Source organism: Lytechinus variegatus, chromosome 4 (genome assembly GCF_018143015.1).
Source record: "Lytechinus variegatus isolate NC3 chromosome 4, Lvar_3.0, whole genome shotgun sequence".
In the NCBI taxonomy this organism is placed as follows: Eukaryota; Metazoa; Echinodermata; class Echinoidea; order Temnopleuroida; family Toxopneustidae; genus Lytechinus; species Lytechinus variegatus.
In genome coordinates, this window is record NC_054743.1 from 28,073,869 (window position 1) to 28,101,589 (window position 27,721).

Below are 27,721 nucleotides of genomic sequence, written 5' to 3' on the forward strand. Positions count from 1 at the left end.
TGTGTACTGTTACTTCGAATTTATTTATTGAACGGAAATGAATAAATGAAATTTCACTAAATTGAGATGAGACTTTCACTCGTTATTGAGTAAAATTCATTCTTTAACTGTGCATTATATTTGTTCACTCCAAATCCCTTTTCATTGATGTCACTACATAATGTAAGTGAAAATCGAGAGAATTACTCGTTAGTTGTCTTTAATAAATCAATAAACAATAATTAACGTCAATAGAATGCGGTTTCATTATATGGTGGATGAGTATATGGGTATCACTCGCTCGCTGTCTGAATGTTTTGGCACTCCGTACTTTACCGATGATGGGGGCTAAAAGTGATTAATTTTCAAGGAAAAGGGAATAGCTCTTATCCATTAAAATAAGAAAAAAAATCTTTATATCAGTCATGAAACTTTAGTTCTTGTCATCGCGGCGAATCAATTTAATTATTCCATTATCTGGGGCGTGTATCACTTTTTATTCCATTTTCCCCGATAACCCCACTTCCATATTTTTTTACATGTATATTATATTCACGAGTTCTATACATTTTTTGCATTAAAAAATGAACCCCCCCCCCCCCCCCACTCTCCCCTTAATGGCTTTTTCGGTAGATTTATGATTAATCGCTTGAATATGGGGTAAACCAGTGGGGTAAACTCGTGACTGATACGGAATGGATGATAAATAATACGGTAGGAGAATAATAGGGGAAATTTGCTATGGATTCAGGCTTCAGTGAACACATACACACACGCACACACACACGAGTGTACTTGCAATTGCATGTATATACGGATACACACGCAAAACTGGGAGCATTAAAAAGGCTATGAAAAGGTGTTCCGTCATTCGTCATCATGAAAGCATCTATACCCAGACAATAGAGTAAAGCCGTTGAATACATTCAAGCGAAGACCAATATTCTCCCTCTTCTTTCAACTTGCATGTACAGAATAATACATTCGTCTGTATAGGTCGTCTGATGTGACTCTTCGCGATACTCTAAATATATCCTAGTTTACAATTGAGGACTTTCGATTCCTTTCTGCTTGTGGATCAGAAATATACCCCCGATTCTTGCTTGGGTTCGATTTTTGATGTCTGCATGTTCTCGAATTATAGCATTCTGAAGCTGAAGTGAAGCGAGAGGAAGAGGACACTTATATTTTGGGAATATATTGAGGTCACGTCAATGGGGATATTCGGGTGACCTCAACCTCGACAAGATACCAACATCACGTCACCATCATCATAGTATCAAGATGGAGTATATTGGAACTATTACTCTGCTAATACTAAGCGCCACAGGTGAGTCATATCTGAACTGTACAGCAATGTAATTTGGGAACGTACGTACATGTATAATAGTATGGCGTTTATTCATACGATTCACAATGCTCGAAATATTCAATGTACCACAATCTACGAGTATTCGCCAAAACCAAAACAACAATTCTTTAAAAATACATGTATACCAATCTGACAGTCATATGAGATTGAACCTCAGTGGTTATTGTACAATTAACGATGAACGAGATCTTTGCGTTGGTGCAGCTGCGTTGGGCAATCAATTATGGATCTTTATTATGTACATGTATACATGCTTTGAGTTTGATTTTATCATGTACAGACTTTACTATATTTTTGACCGAGATAATAATGTTTAAAACCTGCTTTCACGTGTGAGTCAACGGATGATCTGACCATATACATGTATGTTGTGATTTTCACGTACAGCAGGACATGTATAGAGAAAGCCCTGATGCCCACGGCAAAATGCCGGGCAAAACGTCCACTCATGTGTCTCAGTGCGAGAAAAGGGATATGAAATTTGCATTTTCACCATCTTGCTGCTGGATGAATATTGTACAGTACACTGAACTACGATCATTGTGTATTGTGTAGGACCTACATGGTGATGGTTGTGGAAATGGTGGGAATGGAGACTCGTGATGCATGTGTGATGATGAGGAGGAGGTCGAAGGATGGGGAAGATCCGAGGGAAGATAAATCGGAAATGATTGTGAATATTTATGGGGATGCCCGGGTGGGGATGAATTGGTGATGATAGTGGTGGTGGTGGTGATTATGGTGGTGATGATGATGATGGTGGTGATGATGAGGATGAATGATGATGGTGATTGGTGATGCCGGTGGTGATGATGATGATGGTGGTGGTGGTGGTGGTGGAGAAGTGTGGGAAGTGATGTTGGTGATGATCTGGATGATCATGAATGATGACGATAAGGATGATGATGATGTTGATGATGATGAATTGATGATGATGATGATGATGATGATGGTGGTGGTGGTGGTGGAGGTGGTGGTGGTGGAGAAGTGTGGGAAGTGATGTTGGTGATGATCTGGATGATCATGAATGATGACGATAAGGATGATGATGATGATGATAAGGATGATGGTGATGGTGATGATGATAATGGTGATGGTGATAATGATGATGATGGTGAGAAAGAATGATAATGGTATGATGATATGATGTTCGTTATGGTGATAATGATGATGATTGTGGTAGTGGTGACGACAGTAATGGTGGTGGTGTTGATGGTGGTGATGATGATTATGTTGATGATAGTGCTGGTGGTATATACATGTACCTGTAATAATGAAAAAAAATCGACCTTGGCTATGATACAAACCAGAGTAACACGTGAATAGATTTTCAGTAGACTCTAGGGCCCGTATTCTGAAGTCGGATTTAATTTAAACTCAGGTTTAAAGTTGTGGTTTAAGTATGGAAAGCCAAACGTATTTTTTTTATTAAGTTGTATGTTTCTTATGTTTACTGTGCTCTTTCCTGATTCACCGATGGTGAAGACAATCATGCATTTATACTTCCTACACAATTATAAATGATTTGAGAGCCGAATGAGCTGAAGTATGATGTCTCTACTGTTAGTGGTTATGTAACAATTGGCTGTCCATACTTAAATCACAACTTTAAACCTGAGTTTAAGTTAAACCCGACTTTAGAATACGGGCCTAGGTGCTGCACGTGAACCATAGGCAGCACCCCCTGGAAATAATTATTGATACGAATCCAATCAAATGTACTCCAATCATATTTCTTGATAGCGCTTCACGATGTCTCGGGGGCAGAGGTTCGGGAAAAGAGACAGACTGCGAGGCTCAACGTAAGAGACTGTAGCCCTTTCATACCGGTAAGTGATAAATATTATTTCATTTTCATGTATAAAATATGATATATTTCGTTTGCCTTAAAGGTCAAGTACACATAAAAAGAGGTTGAGTTGAATCAATAGAGAAAAATCAGAGAAGCATAATGCTGAAAATTTCATCAAAATCGGATGAAAACTAAGAAAGTTATGACATTTTAAAGTTTCGCTTATTTTTCACAAAATACATGTAGTTAAATGCACACTTTAGTCACATGCAAGTGAGAGAATCGATGATGTACCTCACTCACTATTTCTTTTGTTTTTTATTGTTTGAATGATATAATATTTCAAGTTTTACAGAGTTTACAATAAAGACCAACTTGACTGAACCATAAAATGTTAAACAATATAGTAGTTCCACATGTTCAGGGCAAAATAAAACTTTTTTTTCACAGGACAACGAGGGGAAAATTAGAATATTTTATATAATTTCATATAATAGAATACAAAAGAAATAATGAGTGAGTGATGTCATCAGTTCCCTCAATTGCATACAGACTGTCCAGGATGTGCATTTAACTATTTTGTAAAATTAAGCGAAAGTTGAAAATGTCATAACTTTCTTATTTGCCATCCAATTTTGATGAAATTTTAAGTGTTGTGTTTGTTGGATTTTTCTCTTTTTATTCAAATCAACTTTTTGTTGGGATGGATTTGTCCTTTAAGAGGGGTACCCCAGGCTGAAAATTATATGATATGATATGAACAGATAAAGAAAAATAAGACACACAAAAACATTGAAAATTTCATCCAAATCGACTTAAAAAAAAGAATGACAAAGTTCTGGCATTTTAAAACCTTGCATTTTTGTTGCTAAAACAGTAATTTAATGCATTTCCTCGTGACTTAATATGCAAGGGCAAGCTCATGATGTCATATCACTTATTCTGTTGTATTTTATTACATGTATATAAAATTATATTTGTTCAATTTTGTCCATCAAGACTTTAAAAGATGATTAAAAACTGAATCAATGCATGTTGCTTAACTTATTTTATAACATGGGGGACATGTATACATAGTATGAAAATATCACATAATTTTGATTTCATAATAACGTCAGAACGAGAAAAGAAGGGACATGAAATCACCTGCCCACCTATAATGAATATTCATGACGGCGTGATAAATGTTTTCGCAAAATATTGGGGGAAAAAAACAATAACTACGTTATTTTTATCAGATTTGATGAATTTTCAGCATTTTATACTGGGAATTTGACTCTTTTCATTGAGATGCAATTACTTTCAGCCCGAAGTACGCCTTTAATCGCCCCGCTCCTAAAGACCATTCAAAACATTGTTTTCATTATGTTCCTGTAAAATGTGTTGATATTTAGTATATTCTCATCGTCTGACCTTGAAATATTTGAAATGGCCTCACGCTACAACATGTACATGTAATATGCTTTTAATTACCATGTTTACGATATGTTAACATGTATATGTCAGAAAGATAACATAAACATACAATGTATCAATGCTGTGTCTTCATTATGGTAGTAGTACTTAATTACCATTTATGATTTCTTAATTGACATTTAAAGAAACTTTAAAGTCAAGAAAAAAAATTATTTGTTGTTCTTCTAACTTGATGACTTTACAATTTATATGATGAATAATGACTATACAGTTTTCATTATGGTACATGTATATTATTGTCTTATGAAATGGCAGAGGCGTCGATCGTTGGGGCGGTGAGCGATCGATTGACCCCCCCCCCCATGTTTTTGACAACCTGAAAATATATCAAAATTTAGAAATAATTTGTATAGCCCTATAAAACCATTAAACCCGGCATTAATTATTAAACATACAAAATTGTTGCATCCAAGCCCCCCCCTACTGCGCCCTTTGAATGGGTGTGAGTGTATTAAAAAGTAAATAGTTTTTCCTCTTCGTTCCTTCTATTCCCGTCTTTCTCTCTTTCTCTTTCTTTTATTTTCTTCCCTTTTTTTCTTTCAAGAAAAGCAAAAAATGCGAAAGAGAACAAATTCACTATTTTCTCTTACTCATTTTCCTTTCTAATTCAATAATTTCTTCTTTTTTTGTTCGTTCCCTCTGTCCCGTCTTATTTTCTTTCAAATTTATCACAACGATGGTATCAAATTTGCCCCCCCCCCCCCAAATGAAATAAAAAGTACGTGACCAACCTATGACTTTGTCATTTTTAGCATCACTCCCTCGCATCCTTTCGTTTCATAACGAATGCTGTTGAATATTAATTGTCATGATTTAATGTATACCGTACCTTTCTCAAACCTTTGCCTGAATATCATAAACGTGTTGGTAGCGGGATATTAGACTTAAAATTACTTGTACACTCCTCACGAAGACTTTCATTAATAGGCCTTATAAGCATGATACGAGTCATGAACTTAACAAAAAAGTCTACATTAAGACGAAAAACATATTTGTCAGCATCGCTAATTTCGCCCACTCGTTTAAACTATTTTTTTTCCAGACGGCAAGCAATTTTGCCAAAAAAGTGACGATTTCAAAGCAGAATCGTGATGTAAATGTAATTCGGCTATGAATTTATTCTTACCATCATGGACCATATAAGCGAAATAACATGATGTGGATGTGTTTGCCTACGAAATCAACTACGTTTTGTGCTTACTTTGCTTTTCCACCCGTTACGTATATACTACCCAACCTCTTTTAAAAATAATCCTTTATTCCATTTACATGTAGGCATTTTTTTCTCCCCCTTCTTTCCTTCCCTCTCCCGTAGGCGGATCCAGTGGGGACGAGGGGCCCGCCCCCCCTATTTTCGGAACAAAATGAAGGGGAAAGAGAGGAGGAAGACGAGTGAATAAGGTCTAGGGAAGACTTGGAAAATGAAGAGAAATCTTTCATGCCATGATATAAGATATAAGATATTCGCCCGCGCTTTGCGCTCGCATTGCATGTTCGAAGAGATACATACATGTATCTTGGTCAATAGGCTGATATGGAGCTTGACATATCAAGATTCTAAGTCAGTATAGAAAAATATTTCAGCTCGGACATCGAGCTTTCATTATTTTGTTTCATTTACAAATTGATTTTTTTAATGAAAAAAATGCTGTAAAATGTCCGTTTTATGGTGTGAACATCAACATTTTCAGCTTACGCTGTGCACTCGCATTATTTGATTTTCCAAGTGTATTCAATAAAGTTCTCAAAATATCCCTTTCCATGTGTCCGATTGTCAAAACGTAGGCCTATGAGCGAGCGTTGTGCGCTCTATATTAATTCTATAACAAACTACTTAAAAATCCCCTTTTTATGACAGTTAATAAAAAAAATGTCGCCTCGCGATTTGTGCTCGCATTAATTTGTGAAAATACATTAACCCTTGCATCCTATTCATAATTACAAATGTGCTTAAAATATCCAGTTTTCATGCCTCAGTATCAATAAATTTCACGCTCTTATTAGGCTCATTTAATTAATAAATAAGATAATATAATTTTCATGAATTTCTAATACATTGTAAGTCTAAATTGCCCCTTTTTTCAGAATGCAATATCGACAAGATTCATCTCGCTCTTAGGAAGAGGAATAGGAAGATGGTAATCATTTTCATATGATGACAGAATGTCCATAGAATTTCCCGGTAGTACATGTAGGTCAAAATAACATTGATAAAAATATCAGCTCGTGCTTCGCGCTCGCATCATTTATTAAGCGTGATCCACATCCACTTCTCCATTTTCCTACACAGTGCTTGAAATAGTGCTTAAATTGACCCTTTTCAGATAGGAATATCAAATGTTTTCAGCTCGCGCTTCGTGCTCGCATTATTGATTTTCATGCCCAGATATTTACCGTGTTCACATGTGATCGGCTTTTGGTTCTGAACCAAAAGCCGATCACATATAAACACGGTAATTGTCTAACTCTAAAACACGCGCATGAATGTTTATTTAGATACGCAGCTTGTTCTTTATTTAAAACGTACTTAAAGGGGAATCCAACCCAAATAAAAACTTGTTTTTATGAGGAAAAGAAAAATCAGACAATTTGATAGGTGAAAGTTTGAACAATATTGGACAAACAACAAGAAAGTTATGAATTTTTAAAAGTTGTAAATATTGGTAATCACTATACCCATGAAGACTTCAAATTGGCCGCATATAGGATGTCATAGTGATGTAAGGCAAGGACTACTCTTCCATGTACTCTAATACATATTAAGGCTAAAATGTCAATTTTCCCAAAAGTTTTATTTCAAATTATATTTTTCTTTCATGAGGACATAAAACAATATACTACCTGTGTTATATTTAGATCACTGTCCCAGGGGAGTGGGTATTTAGGAGAAAACCACAAATCCCTGATAATAAAGTACATGGCCTATGAGAAAGTTGTCCTTGCCCCTTGTCATAATTTACTTACTCAGTTGTCAATTTGAAATCTATGTAGTATTAGTGATCTCGATTTTAAAGCAGCTATAACTTTCTTATTGCTTGTTCGATTTCATTCAAACTTTCACCATTCTGTTTAATCTATTTTTCTCCTGGCCAACACAACATGTTATGGCCATGGCTGGATTCCCCTTTAAATTATCCAGTTTCAGATCAGAATATCGAAAATGTTCTGCTCGCGCTTCGCGCTCGCACTACTAATGATTACAAAAAGTGCTCAGAATGTCCGTTTTTAGGTCGCAATGTAAAGAATTTTCAGCTCGCGCTTGCGTTATTTATTTATATTTAATCATTGAAATATGCATCGTATTAATGGCTAACTGCAAATAGCCCTTAACAGGTCCCTTTTCGATCAGGCCAGAATGAAAGAAAAATTCTGCTTGCGCTTCGCGCTCTCTCGCAGTAATTATCTAGTTACATACGCATTTTGTTCAGGATCACAAACATTGCTCAAAATATTCAATTAAGGACAAAATACATAAAATTTCCAAAAAATTTATATTACGATACGATATTATTTATAAGAGTGGCTGTTAGGACTACCCCTTCAAAGAAAAAAAAATCAACTTTGAGCTGCCGATCAGGGAAAATATGGGTGAAAAAAAACTTTCGCGCCCCCCTATTGGCGGAAGCTACATGTAGATCCGCCCCTGCCCCCCCCCCTCTCTCTCCCTGATCACTTGAAAAGTTAAAAAGGGCAATCATCCTTGCCCCCTGTGGCGCTTTATTCCAAGATTTACTCAACTGAACGAATTCGGAGAAAAGTATGAATAAATTTAAAGAATACTGCAATAACATTTTGTGATGCATTTCACTATCTCCAATATTTGTTTTAGTACTACCCATCAACGACGTTTAACTCTGATGTTCGACTTGCTGAGTTACGGCGCCAGATGCACTTACGTTACGATTACCAGGCCTATATAATACCCGGATACGATGCTCACGGGGTAAATGAATAACTTATTTATAAATATATTTATTATCTATATTTCCAGCTTTTTATTCATATACACTTATTTTGATTTTATATTCCTTCATTTATCTCGGGTTTTTTAACAGTCATATTTCTTGTTTTTATTTTGTTTGTTTGTTTATCATTCATTTGTTGTTATATTTCATATACATTTATATATATATATATTTTTTGGGGGGTGTACTCAACGAAGTTCATTTATTTATAGTTATTATTTGATTCTATGTATGTATGAATTATTCATTGAATATTCATGAATATGAATATTCATTTCATGTCTATTTCGAACAATGAATTATGGATTTTCATTTTCATTAGCTTTACATTCATTATTTTATCTATTAGCTTTTATCGGTGGTCAATTTTGTATTTTATCTTTGTTTATTTACCATTCATTGTTGTTCCTTTTTATTACATTTTAATATTTTTGATTGGAACTGATGGATTTCATATATTTATGTGTTATTCAATTACTTTGACATTTCGAACAATGGAATAATAATGAACATTAATCTGATTACTCTGAAATTATATAAATTGTTTGATATATTGTATTTATTCTTTTCTTATTTTCAGAGTATTGACCTTGCTGATCCTGACAAGCGTATATGGTATATGACTGGATTCAATGGAACAGGAGGTTAATATTTTTGTATTTTATATTTTCATACTGCTTTCTTTTTATTTATTTTTTATTAAGCCTATTCTCTTATTCCAAGTAAAGTTTGATAGAAGAAGAAACACTGATTGCTTCTTAACCGTCGTGCCAAAACATGGACATTCATGGAAAATGACAATATATTCGTTACACTTCTGTTTACTTGCATATCCTACTGTAAAAAAATAGCATTTCTTTAAAAATCTAATAATAACAGAGGGTAGTTCCATAGAAGAACTATTAAGTTGAGTGCCGGCCCTTTCCTCCTTGGGACGGGGCATTGATGTCTCTATGCATCAAGACGAAAAGAAAAGTATTTTCCAACTGTGAAAGAATAAACCATTCTTCTTTTTTTAGGTAGGGAAAAATTTAAAATAAATTTTATGTCAAATAACTTGTTGCCGTTATGGAGAAGAGAAAAGCAGATTTTTTTTCAGGACAACAGGATGAGAAATGTATTTGTATCCATGTGATATCCCTTTTTTTAAATCATAATTTTAGTAATGTTTATTTCATTCCTTAAAAAAAAACAGGTGTTGCTATTGTGACAAGTGACCGAGTGACGACATCAAACTCAAGGGCGGCCATATGGGTTGAAAAAAGGTTTGAGCTCCTGGCGAAACAACAGATAGATTGCAACTGGGATATACATGTCTTAGGTAAATAACAATGGGATTTGGAAATCTTGTACCGTGTTATGATGCTGTTGGTAATTAATTTGTGGAGATTATTCTTCATTTCACTTACACCTCTCATTTTGGGGTCCTAATTAATGATAGTTACAGTGAGAAACTCGAAACAGAAATGTGAAAGATGTATAGCATAGATTGTAGCATTATTTTGTTAATCACTTTTTGTTATCACATGAAGCTCTCTGTCGTATTATTGGATGGTTTTTAGAATGTTAAGAGTTGGCCCCACTGTCGTTGTTAGATAATTGACCCTTTATTCACTTCTTTATGATCCCATCTTTATTTTCTGCCTTCCCCTCGCCACTTGTCTCTATATCTTTCTTTCCTATCTCTCCTTTCTGTGTCCCCTCTCTATACCTGTATTTACCCCTTTCCCTGTATCTCTCCCTCCTTCCATTTCCCCCTCCCTCTCTCCCTCCCTACCCCCTCCTCACTCCCTCCTCTATCACCCCTCCCTTACCCCTTTCATTTCCCCTTCATAGATGACAAGAATGATTTGACTCCATGGCAATGGCTCCTGCGAGAGTATGACCTTGATCCCCAAGACCTCTTATCCGGGGAGCTGCGGGGAGCCGGACTGGAGAATGGTGCTAGGGTCGGATTTGACCCTCTACTTATGCCTTACGGTGAGCATAACTTGTTGATAGTTGCTTTGATGTCTTTGTCTTGTTTGGTGTTTTGAAATAAAATCCTCTAAGGTAGCAGTGATGAAATCCATCTTCTTTTCATGATCAAAATTGAATATTGAATTCAATTCAATTCAATCAAATCTTCCTTTAAGGCAAGCATGTTTGCCTATTGCAGGTTGTATTTGTACCGTATATTACAGATAAGTAGTTGACAAATGTGTATTTGATGTTAAAAAGATTGATAATAACTATAATTCGAAATTACAGAATATGATCTTTAAAAATTTACAATCATAAAAACGTTGGAAGGAGGATACATTTATTATGTTAAAGACGTACCCCAAAAACATTTTGTGCCTCTACTGTGAACTTTTGAATGAAGGTTCCCCCAGCATCACCCATGGAGCTTTACAGCCCTGATCAGCTTTCATCAACTGTAAAAGAAGATATTTATTAGAACATATTTAATCAGGTACAAAAGATCAGTATAAAACTGTTTTTCATCAATGACCTGATGAAAACATAAAGAATAACATAAATCATCACATCGTACATGAAAATATAGTCAAAAATCTAAATCAAAGATAACAATACTTAGTAACATAAATAAACAAATATTGTTACTTAAATGGTATTATTAATCAAACTAGAATATTTTAAATTATTAAAAAGGAACAGTAACTAATGTTAATACTACTAATTGTATAATTTATTCGCTGATAAAAACAATAAACAATGAAATAATTCTGGCACAATAGAAAATCGAGTGAAAAAGAAAAAAAAATTAAAAAATGGCAATCAGTTATAAAGGTATGTCTAATTATAAGATATCAAAGGGTTAGGATCATTACATATAAAAGCAATGTAACATCAATATTAAATAGGAATAGGGGAATTATATGTTACAACAAATGAAATATAAGTAAGGGTTATTATGTCATTATTGTGGCAGCCATTGTGAGTCGAAAATTGACATGATATCATAGGAAATACATTTTTTTAAAGGATGATTTAAAAGAATTTACTCTAACTGCATTCTGAAGTGAGTATGGTAAATTGTTCCAGACCCGTGCGGCGGAGAACATAAAAGATTTTTTGAAGCATTCAATATTTGGTTTAGGGGGAACAACATTTAGTGTATTATAATTACGTGTTCTAACATTATGCCTTTCACAAACCATTTCAATATTATTACATAAACGAGATGGGGCCATTCCATGAATACATTTATACATTAAGTTTGCTAAAAAATAATCCCTTCTTTGTTCAATAGATCTCCATTTCATATCCTTGACAATCTGTTCCCCACTATAATTTATAAAATCGAAATTACTAGTAACGTATCGGGCAGCTCGTTTCTGAAGTCTATGAAGTTTTGAGAGGGCATTATAACCTATTTTATTTCCCCAGACTGATATGGCATAGTCAAAACAGGGTTGTATATTGGACTTATATAATATATTTAATAGGTTTTCATTAAGGATATGACGTAATTTACCAAGTGAAAATATCTTATAAGCTAAACTTTTAGACAACATAGCAATATGTGAATTCCATTTTAGATTTTCGTCTATTTCTACCCCAAGATATCTAATAGTTTTAACTTGTTCTACTGGCTTATCGTCAATGAATAAGTGAAGTTTATCAGTGGATCCATTTTTAAGCAGCATAACTTTTGTCTTATCAGCATTAATTGTTAGACCATTATTGAAAGATTATTCTGCAGAAAATTATGGACGAATTAGGCTTGTATAGGCCTACTACCTTCATTGCCATGAATTAACAGTGTCAATCTATACTATCAAACAAAATGATATACATGAAATCAACCATCAGAAAGATTCCAGTGCATTTTCAACATTCTGTCAATGGAAAGGGACTTTGATTTTTTTTGCTCTCGCACATTGTATCTTCCACTTATCTTTGTCATGAAATCTACTGAAAATGTCTGTTCATTAACAAGAATATAAGCCCACAAAAATTGAAATGAAATTATTGACTTTGTCTGATATTTTTCTTTAAGCAACAAGCGAAGATTTTTTGTCTTGATCGGCCAAACAAAACCCCATGCAATAATGCCCCCACATTAATACCACCCATTCCGTTATAGAAAATATCAATCTGACCTTGTATCTAATAATGTTTACCTAATTGTGCACTTCTTGTACACCCTTTACCAATCAACCGATCCCCTCTCTCCGCTGCTCCCGCCCTCCATCCACAACCTTGCAGGATTCTGGTACGAGCTCCAAGAGACCGATCGCCTGGAGCCCCGCTCCGTCAGCCTCCAAGCCACGCCCCTTGTAGATTTAGGCCTCACTGTAGAGGAACGTAAGACCAATCTAGTGGATAGGGTCCGCATAGAGCTGGCGGGGCGTGAAGGGGTGATTGATCCAGATAGGATTGAACCATTGGATCAGTTCAACCCCTACGGGTTGACCTACCCCGGACGGGAAATCTACATACAGGACAAGGAGCTTTATGCAGGTAAGTATTTTCTGTGAGTATAGGCCCTCTTTAAAAAAAATTCAGGCAGAAGTAGTAGTTAGTAGTAGCATTACTAGTATCAGGTGTTCTGTAATCAGTAGAAGCAGTAGAAGTTGTAGAAGTAGAAGTAGTAGTAATAGTAGTAGTAGTAGTAGTAGTAGCAGCAGTAGCAGTAATAGTAGTAGTAATAGTAACATAGGTAGTAGTTAATAGTAGTAGAAGTGGAAGTAGTAGTAGTAAAACCAGTAGTAGTATAGTAGTAGTAGTAGTAGAAGAAGTATTATTATTATTAGTAGTAGTAGTAGTAGTAGTAGCAGTAGTAGTAGTATAGTAGTAGTAATATTAGAAGTAGTAGTAGCAGCAGTAGTAGTAGCATTGGTAGTAGTAGCCGTCATCATCGTCGTCGTCGTAGTAGTAGTAATAGTAGTAGTAGTATAATTGAAGTTGCTGCAGCAATATTGTAATCAGTATATAGACCTAGAAGAAGTAAAAGGAATAGTGCCAGTAGTAGTCATTAAAATGGAAGTTGCATCTGTAGTACATTCAGTTATTATGTAGGATGAGAAGGAAGAGGAGGATGAGCAGTAGTAGTACTTATTCAACAATTCCTTCAAATATACTGCTCTGTATCTTCGTTTCACAGGTTATGACTGGCAGGATAAAGTATACCGTCGACGTCAGACATCCCTGGGGAACCCCATCTTGTACTTTAAGAATCTGCGAGAACTCATGGATGAAAAAGATGTTGATCTACTCATCATAACGAGGCTCGATGAAATAGCCTGTAAGTCTTCACCAAACTATATTTTTTTGATGCACAATAAGTATGGAATCACAGAAAGTTACAAAGACAAACAGAAAATGTGTTCTTTGGGAGACTGTACAAAGATTGTAGAAAGTGTGAAACAAATCATTCTCTTTTTTTTAATAGAGAACACTCAAAGTATAAGCATTTATTTTAAAATACTGACATTGCACTAGTGCTGTAATTTAAAAAAAATCGTGGAAAAAAATGGAGAGTACTTTCATTAATTATTTTTTCTACTTATTGATTTCCAAGATGTATCGGTCCGTTATATTTCTTGCACGATTCTACCACATTTATATATATTGATTTTCTGATCTAGGGTTGTTTAATCTACGCGGAGAAGACATCCCGTACAACCCTCTATTTATTTCGTTTGCTATCGTCGGGACACAGTACATCAAGTAAGTGATTCAGTGGTACTGTTGTTCTCTGTAACCAGTTGCACGAAGCTACATTGTTGATGGGGATAATGGGGAGAGGGAGAAGGGGGCAGAAAAATGGGGAAAGATACTCATGAGGGGAGAAAGGATAGTATGGTGAGTTGGAAGGGTTCAAAATAGCATGTGCAACAATTTTTTGTTTAATAATGATATGATAGAAAGGAAGGTTTATACTGAAATGAAATAAAATGGGTAAGGATTGATGCACAGACGGTTTATGGGGAATAGATGGAGCTGAAATACAAGGACAGAGAAAGAGAGGAAAAGGAAAGACAGCATAATGTAGAGATTTGACTTAACTTAATTGGACATATATATTTTCTTCTGCATGACAATATAATATAGTAACATTAATATAACGAAGACATTAATAATAAATCAGAAATACATATCATTAAACAAAGGACAGTATGGATTGTCATTGTAAGCAAAAATGCCTGAAAATAAGACAAACCAAAACATGGAAGGATGGGAAATAGGAAAGAGTAAGAAAGGCTGAGATATAATACCAGTTGTCTTTTTGCCCTTCTTTCTATCCTCTTTCAGTCTTTATCTGTATGATTCCAATCGCCGACTGGACTCGGAGAGATTCCACGAATTGAGGGAACATCTGGAGCTCGATACAGCAAGATGTACAAGCTATAGTAAGTTGTAATCTGTTGGGGTGTGGTTCCCTAGATGTGGCTCCTGTGAATTTGCTGACTGGTCTGCATCCCCTTTATCTACAAACTCTCCATTTGGTCCCATCTCATATGGTCTAAATCCTAACTTGCATACAACCAGTAATTCTACTGATCATTTGGTCTAATTGCATTTGTATCCCACTTAACATTTTGTCTCATTTTTAGGCTATACCTATATTTGATTGACTATTTACTTGGTCCATATGATTGTAAGATTAACTTTTTATGAGTCAAATTCTCACTTCACAAAGTAAAAGAGAATAAATAAGTTAGCAAAGTGGAAATTAGACCGACTTGGCATTTAGCTTATTGGGAACGAGGCTAAGTGGGTATTCAGTTTTGTCTAGACCAAATTGTTAGTAGACCAAATGGGTTTAGCCCATGTAGTAGTAGACTAAATGAGGAGTAGACCAAGTTTGTAGACCAAGTGAATAAACTTTGGCTAGGAGCTTGAGGTTGGCGACTTGCTCCTCGTGATTTTGCCAAGTGATAAAAAAGGAGAATGAATCAATTTAACAGAAAGAGAAAGAGAGAACAGATAAAGGAAGTGATTGACTTGCCCATATTTATAATTCCTTTCATTCAGAATTCAGTTAATATCATCACCCATCAAAATTACACTGGTGCCATCTCTTTTTTGCCATGAATTATCGTTAAAATTCATATTTTTTTGGTCTTTATTTTGGTCATATAGGGAACAAAAAAAAAAGTTTTACAACGATGACTAGTGGGGCATTATTCCCTGTGTAGTTCAAGTTCAAATTTATTTATTTAAACCAAAAACATCACATCATAATCAATATTGATATATATACAATGTAAATTGAGTTCATAAACACACATCAATTAGATTATATCATGGACAAATTGGTTTAAGGAACCTTTAAAAGCAAAGCTTGTGTGTAGGGCCCTGGAATAATTATGATTTATTAACATAGAATATAGGATATACTAATCTACAAAATACAAAAAGAGAGGAAAAAATAACTTCAAATACTTCTTTCAAGATAGGAATTAGCCACTCCCTACTAAAGCAGATCATTTGACAGAGTGTAGCTCTTGTAACAAAATATGTCCACGCGTACTCACCAACAAATGCAATTTGGCCCTTGTTTTGTTCTCAATACACCATTAATGATAATGTGCAGGAAAATAAATGTGCATAATTTGACCGTTAATAAGTCAAATATTGAATTTGAAGCAATTTCTTTTATATAAGTTTATGCAAAACATGTGTTATGCAGTGGTGCTAAAAAAACAGTTAGTGAACCCCTCCAAAAAATAAGACATATTTCAAGCATTCAGGTTCTGCCATGTTTTAGATATGATATTGTGAAGTCAGGTGGTGAAATGTTACATTCAATAAAGTTTGTTTCTCTGGGCTAGACAAACATTGTAGGGTTGTTGTCTCCATTCAACACTCAACATGAAGAATTGCATTTTTATGGTGGGGTCCACTAACTTTCTAGCACAGCAATTTAGGTCTTCTAAGTCAAAGTTCTTCACTTCAAATTCGAACATACGTCCTTGGGCCCATTAGATTTGACCAAGGCAACTGACTACTTATCAAAACTGAGACCCGAGCCAAGACCTTATGAATGCACCAAATTTTCTTTGTAAGTTATATTCATGGTCTCTCTTTCTAGCTTCCTTCCCAACAACTTGCATAAGAGCGAAGGATATATCAGCCTTTACTGACGACCTCTCCACTATATCGTTTAGCAAGAAGGTGTGGTTCAGTAACTCGTCCAACTACTTTGTCTACAAGACTGTCACAGAAAGGGATGATGTTAGAAATGACAGGGTAAGAATTTGACACCATCCACTCTTCTTTAATTTGTGTCTATTGTTTCATTCTTCCTATGTTTTTATTCTTTCATTTACTGACGTCTATATATTTCTTCCTAGTATGCACTTGTTGATTCTTTGTTCTTTCGCTCATGTGATCCCTAACTCTTTTATTCTTATATTCTTTTAAAATTCTTTATTTTTTTTCATTATTAGTTATTTTTCATCCTATTCCGTCACTCTTCTATTTATCAATGTATTTTTTATGTAAAATAAAATCTGGGATTTTTATTCAGTTGTTTCATTGTTTAGTTGATCAATGTCCTCTCAAATATTACTGGATTCAATTATTTATGTTTGTTACATATGCCCTTCTTTTTCATAATTTGTATATGTTGTCCCCTCTTATTTTTTTCCAACCTCAACAATTTTATTCTTTTGGAGAAATCTTAATTTTTCACTATTTCATTCCTTCTTTTCTAATTTATTTGATATCATTTATTGTGTTGTTGTTCCTTTTCTCCCTTTATTTAGCAGTTAATCTTTATTATAAATAAATTCATGATACTTTGTAAAGATACTTATATTCATTATAAGGAAAAAATATTAAGATATAGTAACTGTGATAAATGTAGGGATATCACTGCAGAATTCGATGTATCTAGGCCTAAATGTATACATGTTAGTAAGTAAGTAATTGATCTCACTTAATGTTATCTTTCAACAGAGTAAATACATTATGGAACCTTCCCCAATTCTTTTGATGAAAGCTGTCAAGAATGATGTCGAGGTGGAGTCAATGAACTTGGCATTTGTAAGTTAATTAGAATATTTCTTTACTTTAGACATTATTTGATAGTATTTATATATCATTACTACCTCCTAATTTTAATAATTACATGATCTGTATATAAAGTGAGAGGTGAATCTGGGATTGGCCAGGGATAGAGGCTCATACAGTAGCCCCCCCCTCCATTTCCAGAATTTTTGTGACAATGAAAAAAAATGTCATGTCCAATCACCCCCCCTCCCTTTAACACAGGGTGGGGTCCAATCCCCTTCATCAGCTCTGTTTACTACCTGTTTGACAGAAGCCACACCAGTTAATTTTTAAACATATATATGTGATATTATGATGGAAGTTTTAGGATTTATTGAAGAAAATAAGAAGAATTTTAGAGGTATGATCTCCTCTGCGCCTGGCCCAAAGGAACCCGCGTAACACTTCAACCACTAATATTTTATTCCAATTACAAACGAAAACTGCTATAAGTTTTCTTTTGCACCACTTGCTGTTGTTGACTGGAACAACTTACCTAACTCAATCAAATCCATTCTCTACAAAAAAAATTAAAATAACAATCCAGAATTACTTTACAAACCAAAATCAATACTAAGCAACGCCTCTTGCCTCTGCGTAACGACCATCAGTGCACCCTACCCCTGCCCGTTTGACCCCTTTAGGGGGTTGGATATTATCCTGGAAGTAAGTAAATAAGTAAGATTAATTATTGATGTCCACCTATTTGCTTTCCAATGACCATTAATGTTTATTTCACTCTTGTAGTGCTTCAAGGATTATTCGCAAATGAAGATAAATTGTACACACATAGGCCTGCAAAATAAAATAAACCAGTGATGGATCTGCCACTAGTTAGTAAGAGTATGAGATTGAACTTTGAATCCAGACTGAGTTTGGGTCCTGACCTGAGCCACTGAAATATACTGTTGACATTATGAAAATAAGATATGTATTTTTTTTTCTCTACAAAGAACAACAAGGGATAACCTCTTACAACTTTTGTCAACAAAGTATTATGTTTTTGTGATTAAGAGCATTTTCCTTTGGCACTAATAAAATGGATGGTACATTGATGTATATGATGAAAATATACAGTGTAATATCGTAATGGTTTATCATGATACCATCTGCAGCAGTCGCAGTGTTGCAAAAGACACTTCTGGCTTCAAAAAATATTCAAAGAGATCACAAGTTGTTTTATTGATCATTTATTGACAGGTTTAGCATGATTATACAGTGATGCTCAAAAGTCAGTGAATCCCTCCAGAAAATGAAGATTTCTTAAAGTGTTCAAGTTCTGACATGTTTTAGATATTTGATTGTGAAGTCAGCTAGGTGATAACATATTAAATTCAATAAAGTTTGTTTCTCTGGGCTCTCGGAACAGTGTAGTGTTGTTGTTATCTAAATTCGACACTCAGCATGAAGGAGTGCATTTTGTGGTGGAGTTCAGGAACTTTTGAGCACAACTGTATATCCGCCTCAGTGGTGTTCATGAAATTCTTTATGTATCTCTTTTCGAAATCAGATAGCAGATTCAGTGACGACGATAGAAGTAGCAGCTTGGATGGATAATCTCCTCCAGAATATGGTGGTAAATTGAACTAATCATTCTGACATTGCACAGTTTTCACATGGAGAAAGAACTCCTTAAATGTTCTTTCAGGATGTTTTTTTTAAGAAGCATATTGACATATTTTAAAAGAGAGACATAATTTTACATTATGTAAATGCAATACACTTTTTACATTTTCTTCATGATAGTGCTGGTTTATGTATCATTTATTTTATAATAATTCTGTTGTATATATGTTTTCTTTTGAATATCAAAGTATGAATGATATTTGAAATACTAATTAAGGTATAAGATTTATTCATAATGTAAATGTATTTACTTGGGATATCGTCATTGCTAATAAAAACAACAAACGCATGCACTTGTTTTATTGTGATAATCTACTCATAAGTGTTGAATTCAAATATGATTAATCTTGTTTTTGTTTTTAATCAAATAATTAACCATCATTATCATGCCATTAACTATTAAAATGAATGCAAACAATTTTGGCCTTTTATTTCCAGTACAGCAATTAGTTGAAAACTTTGAGATGTAAGTGGTAATTCAGTGCGGGGCCGCAAAGCTTCAATAAAGAATTTGTTCATTATTATCCCTGATTATTATTAGCTTCTCCTATTATTCTGTTGGCTAGTTGGTTGTTTAGCTTGATCATACATTTTTTTTTGTTTCATTTTAGAATCCAAAAGAAGGGGATGATCGATCATTGACAGAGTGGCTGGTTTCACAAAGGACAGAAACTATAAGAGAGTATGTTTTATCTTTGCATATTCATTTACTAGCTGTTACTAATGATTGAATATTAATATTCTCTTAAACCTATATGAATTTCTCAAAATTTTGCATAAAAAGATAAAACAACTTACATTGTAGCTATGGGAAAAGGTAAATGGCAGATATCAAGATGACATTGTGAATATATTTTTAAAGTATTTTTAAAATAGCAAAATGAAGATTTCTAATGCTGGTAATGTATTGGCTCTTACTGTGCTTAGAGTTGGACGATCGAGGATGGGGCGGTAATGGTTTTCTGTTCAATATTCATAAATGTTTGGTTATATTTACTTTTCATTTGATTTAATGCTGCATTTCAAAGTACATTTCATCAAACCTTTGGAAAAGTAGGCCTATATTTTGACCGCCCCCCCCCATGAGAAAATTGGTGCATTATTTATGAATAAGTGTACGCCATTTCTGCCCTCCCCCCTCACAATTTTGGCTCATTATGCCACTGGATTATATATACATTGTTTGTAGATTCTGAAAGAATTAATACGAGTGATTTGCCCCCGTTTCTTAGATGGTGACACGATAATATGCTCCTGCGACATTTGCTCCGGTCTTAATACCTCAGAGGACATAGGGTTAGAGTTCGGATGTGTAATAGAGTTTTTGATTCAGAATAATATAAAGATAAGGGTTAGGGTTTATTTAGTTTTGGTGGTCAGGTTTTATGTCTGGCTTAACGTGCAGAATATCTATCAGAGCAAATGTCATATGGAACCTCCTTAGATAGGTACTCGTAATAGTTAAAAAGTTAAAACAAGGTACAAGAAGAAGATATGAAGGGGCAAGGTGATATAACTAAAGAAGGCAGTACTAAGAGAATGAAACTAAGAAGTGATAATGAGAACAATAACACCATAAGAAAAGGCAATAGTTTTCATTTCAAAATATATGAGCTAACTTGTATCCTGTATTGTGGAATTGATGTTATAGATGATTATTTTCTCCACAGATCACACACTAGCTATCAATATCCAAGTTATGAGACTATAGCAGCCGTTGGATACCACAGTGCAAATTATTATTACCAGTAAGTTTGGTCAGACTTTCTTTAATCCAAATAAGATGAAATTGATTAATTTTGTAGAAAAAGGCCCTACTCTCAAATTCAAACTGTTTAAGATGTTAAGGTGACAGAAGTATTTTTTTATATCTTAAAGATACCCTCCATTATTATATTAAGCTTATTAATGGTGGACAATAGCAGAATATGAGATATGAGAATTCTGATGTATAGAACCACTGAAAATTTCATCCTTGCAGAATCAAAATTAAATACCCATAAGAGATATATAAAAAGATAGAGAAAGTGAATGATATTCGGATGGGATGTTTGTTCTTAATGAAAGAGTGATCGTGTTTAACTTTTAAATGTTGAAAATTGATTCAGGCATGCTCAGGTAAAAGTGCTCCGTTGACAGAATTAGTGCGTTATTATTTCATTTCTTTTTTCACTTATGCATAGTCCAATAGAAGATGAGCGCTTCGCCATCCCTACTGGAAAGATGTTCCTCTATGACATGGGAGGACAGTATAGGTAAGAATAATCAAAAACCTACAATATTCATAATATTTCTTTTAATACCTTCAACATACCAAGGATTGGTTTCTGTTTCTTTTTTATGAAGTGCCTATAAACTAGTTATGCCTATATGGCACAATATACATTAACACGATTTTTAGACAACACAAGGTATTTTTATTGGCTGAAATTTGAAATGTGATATGCAACATTTAGTTCAACCTTGCTAGATCGCATGTTTAAATTTCATTTGGAAATGAAGTATACATTCATTTCACTGACAGAGAAGGGGTGACTATAGGCCCTTGTACTTTTTGGAGAAAGAGTGATGAAGGGCAATGATACACTGCAAAAACTCCGGTGTTGATTTAACACCTGCCCGGAATCTATACAGTGCATCCCAGAAAAAACTAAACCGATATTTGGAGATGATTTATCATAACTTAATCATAAATACAATAGACAAATGACCTACCATTTTAAAGCTTAGAATCTCCTCTTTCATCTGAAATCATTAAGATTATTTCTCATTCACGCATGAGTGAACAAAAACAATTCGAAGATAGGTTGCCAAAAACTCATTCGGCGGGGGTATTTGAATTTAAAAAAGAATATCATATGACTAAAAAGTTCAATATCTGCTCTTTAATTTGATACCTTAATTACAGAAAATGGTCAAGAAGTAAAAAAGTTATGATCCCTCGAAACAGTACTTGTATTTCAATAATTTCATTAAATAAACATGTTTTCACTGGTTTCCCACAGAAGCTAACTCGTGGTAACAAAAGACTTAATGCATGGCTGATCGTCAACAAAACGGAGTGTCAAGTGGCTAGCCTGTAAAACCTCTTCATTTTATGAAATTATTGAAATTCAAGCCTTATTTTAAATAACCAGAACTTTATCATTTCTTGACCATTTTCTGTAATTGAGGTATCAAATTAAAGAATAGATATTGAACTTTTTAAAAATGTGGTTTTCTTTTTAAAACCGAGATACGGCCCGCCAAGTGACTTTTTGGTATCCCCTTTTCAAATTGTTTTTACTCACTCTAAAGAAATCTAATCTGAAAGAAGAGATTCTAAGCTTTACAATGATATGTCATTTGTTTATTTTATTTGTGATTAAGTTATGATAAATCATCTCTAAATCTCTGTTTCGTTTTTTGTGGGACGCACTGTATATGTCCACACCAGAGAAGTATTGAAACAACACCAGTTTGGAATCAAACCGATGTTGTTTTGATACTAATTACTAATCTGGTGTTAGATTAAAATGAAACACCAGAGAAGTATTGAAACAACACCAGTTTGGAATCAAACCGATGTTGTTTTGATACTAATTACTAATCTGGTGTTAGATTAAAATGAAACTGGTGTTTAGCACTTCTCTGGTGTGGACAGATATAGGTTCCGGGCTGGTGTTAAGTCAACACCAGAGTTTTTGCAGTGTAGACAGTGGGAGAGGGTGAGAAGGGGGGGGGGGAAGAAACAGAAAGAGAGAAAATGTTAGGAAGATGATGAGGTACTGGTTGTCACTTCAGTTGCCATCCGTAACACTTGTCATCTCTGATTGACAGGGAAGGAACAACTACACTAGCAAGAACTTTCTTCTTTGCCAAAGAGTGGTACGAGGATAATGAGAACCGCTATGAATACGACCGCTCCTATGATCCAGCAACACCGTCCGAATTCCAAAAGGTATACCTATCTCCCTAGAGATGTCAATATGGGGAGGGGTGTCGTCAAGTTAAGAAAATTCAATCAAATTTTTTGTTTGAAACAATGAAGTGTAGGTTTCAGCATTTAGTTTTACCCTTTGGGTATAGTTATACAGTAATTGTCATTTCTTTTCCTATTCTAATTCATAGGTTTATATTATTGATTTTTTGTGAAATTGGCATTTGACCTTCCCTTCTTTGAAAATAAAATTGTTGAATGAACAGTTGTCATCAAAAATAATTCAATTCATCCATGTTATGTGTTCTTTATTTATCTTTTGGTTGATGCTGTTTGATTTATGGCTACCAATCAGATTATTATCATTATTATGACTGGCGGTAAGTAGTGTGCTAATATCAGAAATGAATTAATAAAAGGATGTAGTGCAAATCCTGTTGGTGAAATTGATCACAGTTATGTGTAGGTGATTTCTAAATATATCTTGTACAATTTTCAAATGTTGCCACTTCATGTAAGGATACTTAATACTGTTTTCTATTTATGTGTTGTCTATTCACTTAACAGGAGGTATACACTCGCATTGTACTTGGACTTATTGATTTGTCTATGGCCAAATTCCACACAAATGTATATGGTAAATTTATCTTTGATGTCTTGCTTTTTATCTTGACTTTTAATCTGTGTCATTAGCTTCTGCAATTTCAATTTTACTCCATCAGTCGGAAGAAGTAAAATCTGTTCAATGTTGATTAAAAATCTGAGTCATGTTGAGACTAAATTGTTTTGTGATAGATTTATTACACAAATGTTATTTCATTTGTTATAAATATAAGGGGAGGAAGTGTAAAGCTTCTCATGTTTTATGACTTCAAAAATATTATTTTCAATAGGCCACCCCTCTTGTGTTGGTTTATTGTAGTCCGTTTCCAGTTATAATGTGATATGCATTCCATTGTGTGTCTCATTAAGTAGTTTGTAATGCCGTGGGTGAATTTATGAACTAGTAAAAAATAAAGAGCCAATAGGCCTATGTAAGCAGAATGTTTTAAGTATGACTGATTTTCAACCTCTGATTTAACTTATTAAAGAATTAAAACCTTGTATAAACAAAGTGTTAACATGGATGAAAGTTATTTCAATACTAAATGATGCAATAAGAGATGTTTGAGGACATTTCTGGGCTTGTCATAGTCTGGTCAATCACAAAGTCACAAAAAACCTTCTGTATTTCATGTGGAACCACTTTGATGACCTTTTGGTGGCAGCGGTGGGATTGGAAGTCTAATACGAAGGGTAACAGGAATTGTTTGAAGTGAGATACAGGAATTGTCTGAAGTCTAAATCCATGGACATCTCTTTGTATCTTAATATAATTCTATTGCATGAGTTTACTTACATCAGATTTCCTATTCTGCGACTTGTGACATAGAGAAACCAACCATATTGCAAGTTTTCTTTAAAAACAATGTTCAAAGCATTACATCTAAGGACATTCCGTAGAAATCCCTGTGCCGGGCGCAATAGAATGTTGTTAGCCTAACAGAGCACAAACAGTAAGCCCAGTCACATCTTTCGTACTGTGAAGTCAAAACATTTATTTCAATGTGTAAGTAATGCATTGTTGTAACATAAGGCATCGCTACCACATAACCGGTTGTAACAAGATCCCTGTTAGCGCAAACAACGTTTCTGTGTAGTCCGTACAGTTTATTTTAGGAGACACAGCCCTGTGGATACCCTTAATGTTAGTCTTACCATTGCGTAGAAATAGCTTATAAGTTCCGGAATACTGATGTGATCTGTTTTTCTTTCTTTTCTTGTGCAGGGCGTGATCTGGATGCCATTGCCCGCCAGTACTTGTGGGACGTGGGTCTGGACTACTTCCATCCAACCGGATACGGTGTGGGACAGTATCTCACCCCTCATGAAGGTACAGTACATTGAAAATATGGCAACATTATTTCATTTTAAGTAGAGAGTAAAATGTGAAAATAAAGTAGGTAAAAAGTGAAAAGAATGACCTATAATTAAAAATAAACTTTTGGGTAGATTTCATATTCATTTCATCACTTCTTTGCAGCTATCTGACCAGATGGAGGTTTCATAAGTCTGTCCATAAATTACGAGCCACTTTATGAACGTCTGGTGATCCTTTCTTAAAACAGGAGCTTAATCCACACTATTGTTCAAATTTGGTGCATGTTATTTACCACAAGATAGGATCACCAGTCATTCGTATTGTCAGTCATAATTTATGGACAGCTTTATGAGACACCCATGTTTGCATTTAAAGTTACATTATGATAGCTTTGCCATCCAACGACAACAACCATACTAATTAAACAGCCAATCAGAACTGAGGGTCGAAGTAAACAGTTTGTTGACATTTCATGCACTGGGTCGAGTTTTACTTCATTTGAGCAGCAAATCATATCAGTACAAAGTCAAAAACCGATTTGAAAATAAATTGTCAGTGTATGGTTTTTCCTCTTACAGGTCCTGTTTACATCAATTCCGAATTCATGGTGGACGAACAGCCATTCAACCGCAGCATGTTTATTTCTGCAGGTATTTATACTTTTTTATATTTTTTATAATTCTATTTGATTATATTCATGGAGATATGTGATAAATGGTGTCTATTATTATAAAATCAAAATAGCAGTCAAAGGCTGACTTTCATTTATATATCTTGTTCATTGATTAATTTGTTTATCTATTTGTTTATTTGTTGATTACTTTGTAAATATAAGTATAAAAATATGTATATATACATAATCTTGGAAGTTCTCAATAGGAAGGAATCAATCAGATAAAGCATAATCGGTTTATCATCTCAACAGGAGATGTATAAAAGAAGATCAATATCAATATCAGGGATAAAATGGGAGAGAATAAAAAGTTGAGGTAGAGAAATATACATGTATAATATGATTTATTTATTCATTCATTTATTTATATATTTATTTATTCATTCATTTATTCTTTTATTCATTCATTTACTTGTTAATCAATTAATTCATTTGATTATTATAAATAAGCTTTTCTTCAGAAATATTTCCATCATTCTCTTTTTTCATTGATAGGTCCCGGTTATTACTATCGTGATCCTGATGGTGATAGGGAGAGTGACTTTGGTGCTCGTGTCACAAATGTTCTCTATGCCAAACCTGTCCCACGAACACCAGTAAGATATTTTATTGTATTAATCCTCTCTTCTCTTTTTCTCTCTCTCTCTCTTTTCTTTCTCTCTAACACCACTAAGATCCTGAAGTTCATTTCAACTCATACTACTATCTCTCTTTACACGTATAATCTAATCTATCTGTCTGTCTATTTATTTATATATAAATCTATATATCTATCTATCTGTCTGTCTGTCTGTCTGTTCGCCCGTTCGTCTGTCTATCTATCTGTATATCTCTCTACCTCTCTGTGTTCTTAATTCTCTTAATCTTCCACTCTCTTTGCTCACTCTAACATATATTTTGAAGGAAAAATACATTCATACAAATGCAGTTGTCGTTATTCTTTTAAAAATGATTTTGTTTAATATATGTGTCATTTAGCTGTTTGTTTAAAACTTAATTCTAATTCAAGAATGTTTCATTCGTAAATATTCCATGCCATTTTCTTTGTGAACTCTCAGAAAGTCTACAAGTATGTTTATCTTACATGTCGACAAAGTTTCCAGGCTCCTCAAAAGATTCTTTGTTTGATTCTTTTATATTTTTGTAGTATGAATTTTTGAACGAGGATGAAAGCGATGACGTACAGTACCTTGAATTTGAGACAGTGACCTTTGTACCTTTTGAGCCAAGGCTGATCAAATTTGAATACTTCACAAGAAAACAGGTAATTATTTTTAACGTCAGAGATTTTTTAACAATTTGACCCAAGTTGAAATAGGAAGACAAAACATGACTTTTTGTGATTATTAAGGTTATGAAGGTGTTGTTTAACCATTATTTTCAAATTCTCTCCATTGTAATTATTCTTTTAAGTGGGGTGTCAGTATATTGTTCTCATTGTGATTAGAAGTAATGTTTTGTGAAATGGTTTCATGGAGGAAAAACTATCATGGAAATGTTTTTAATTTCTTAGTCTATGCAGCATATTATTGGAATTATGACCTCATACGATGGCCCTCAAGGAGGGGGGCATTCAAATCTTTGGATCTTAAGCCTGATATCCCCCAAATCTATCTTTATCCTTCCCACCCCAATAATATGTGAAATATATGAAAAAGTTAGATAAATAAATAAGTCATGATCATATTTACAAGCAAGCAATTACCTTATAAACCAACAACTTTATTCAATTACCTTCTCAGCTGGACTGGTATAACGACTACAGTGCACAAATCAGGGAAAAAATGAGCGGTCGTCTCTCTGGAGACGCGCTAAAATGGATGCAGAGGAGAACTCGCTTCCAGAGGTACAAGTGGGACTACATTGGTGGGGCATCAACAATCTCAAAGACTACTACAGCCATTATAGTTACAGTGCTTTCTTTTATAACATCTCTTCTTTTGCTGTAGATATGTTTTATTCATTATTTCAATATGTTTTCTTTGTATT

At 34.3% G+C, this 27,721-nt stretch overlaps 1 protein-coding gene across 1 annotated transcript; it reads left to right on the plus strand.

The window, feature by feature from the left end:
* The first annotated feature begins 857 nt into the window (after positions 1–857).
* Positions 858–27,721, plus strand: LOC121413759 (xaa-Pro aminopeptidase 1-like). Its single transcript, XM_041606695.1, has 23 exons — positions 858–1,309; positions 3,095–3,180; positions 8,449–8,562; positions 9,165–9,228; positions 9,780–9,905; positions 10,421–10,564; positions 12,800–13,054; positions 13,698–13,838; positions 14,182–14,263; positions 14,849–14,946; positions 16,632–16,789; positions 17,501–17,587; positions 19,104–19,169; positions 19,831–19,901; positions 20,890–20,967; positions 21,403–21,474; positions 23,039–23,159; positions 23,706–23,775; positions 24,967–25,071; positions 25,638–25,709; positions 26,228–26,328; positions 26,880–26,996; positions 27,475–27,721. The coding sequence occupies exons 1-23, from the start codon at positions 1,264–1,266 to the stop codon at positions 27,679–27,681; spliced, it is 2,481 nt and encodes an 826-aa protein (XP_041462629.1). The 5' UTR covers positions 858–1,263; the 3' UTR covers positions 27,682–27,721.

Bases quoted from the DNA above. Each gene is read 5' to 3' on its own strand.
- LOC121413759 (XM_041606695.1), top strand. From the start codon at position 1,264: ATGGAGTATATTGGAACTATTACTCTGCTAATACTAAGCGCCACAG. The intron at 19,170-19,830 runs GTAAATTGAACT...GTTTCATTTTAG, and splicing joins ATCTCCTCCAGAATATGGTG to AATCCAAAAGAAGGGGATGA. The intron at 26,997-27,474 runs GTAATTATTTTT...TTACCTTCTCAG, and splicing joins AATACTTCACAAGAAAACAG to CTGGACTGGTATAACGACTA.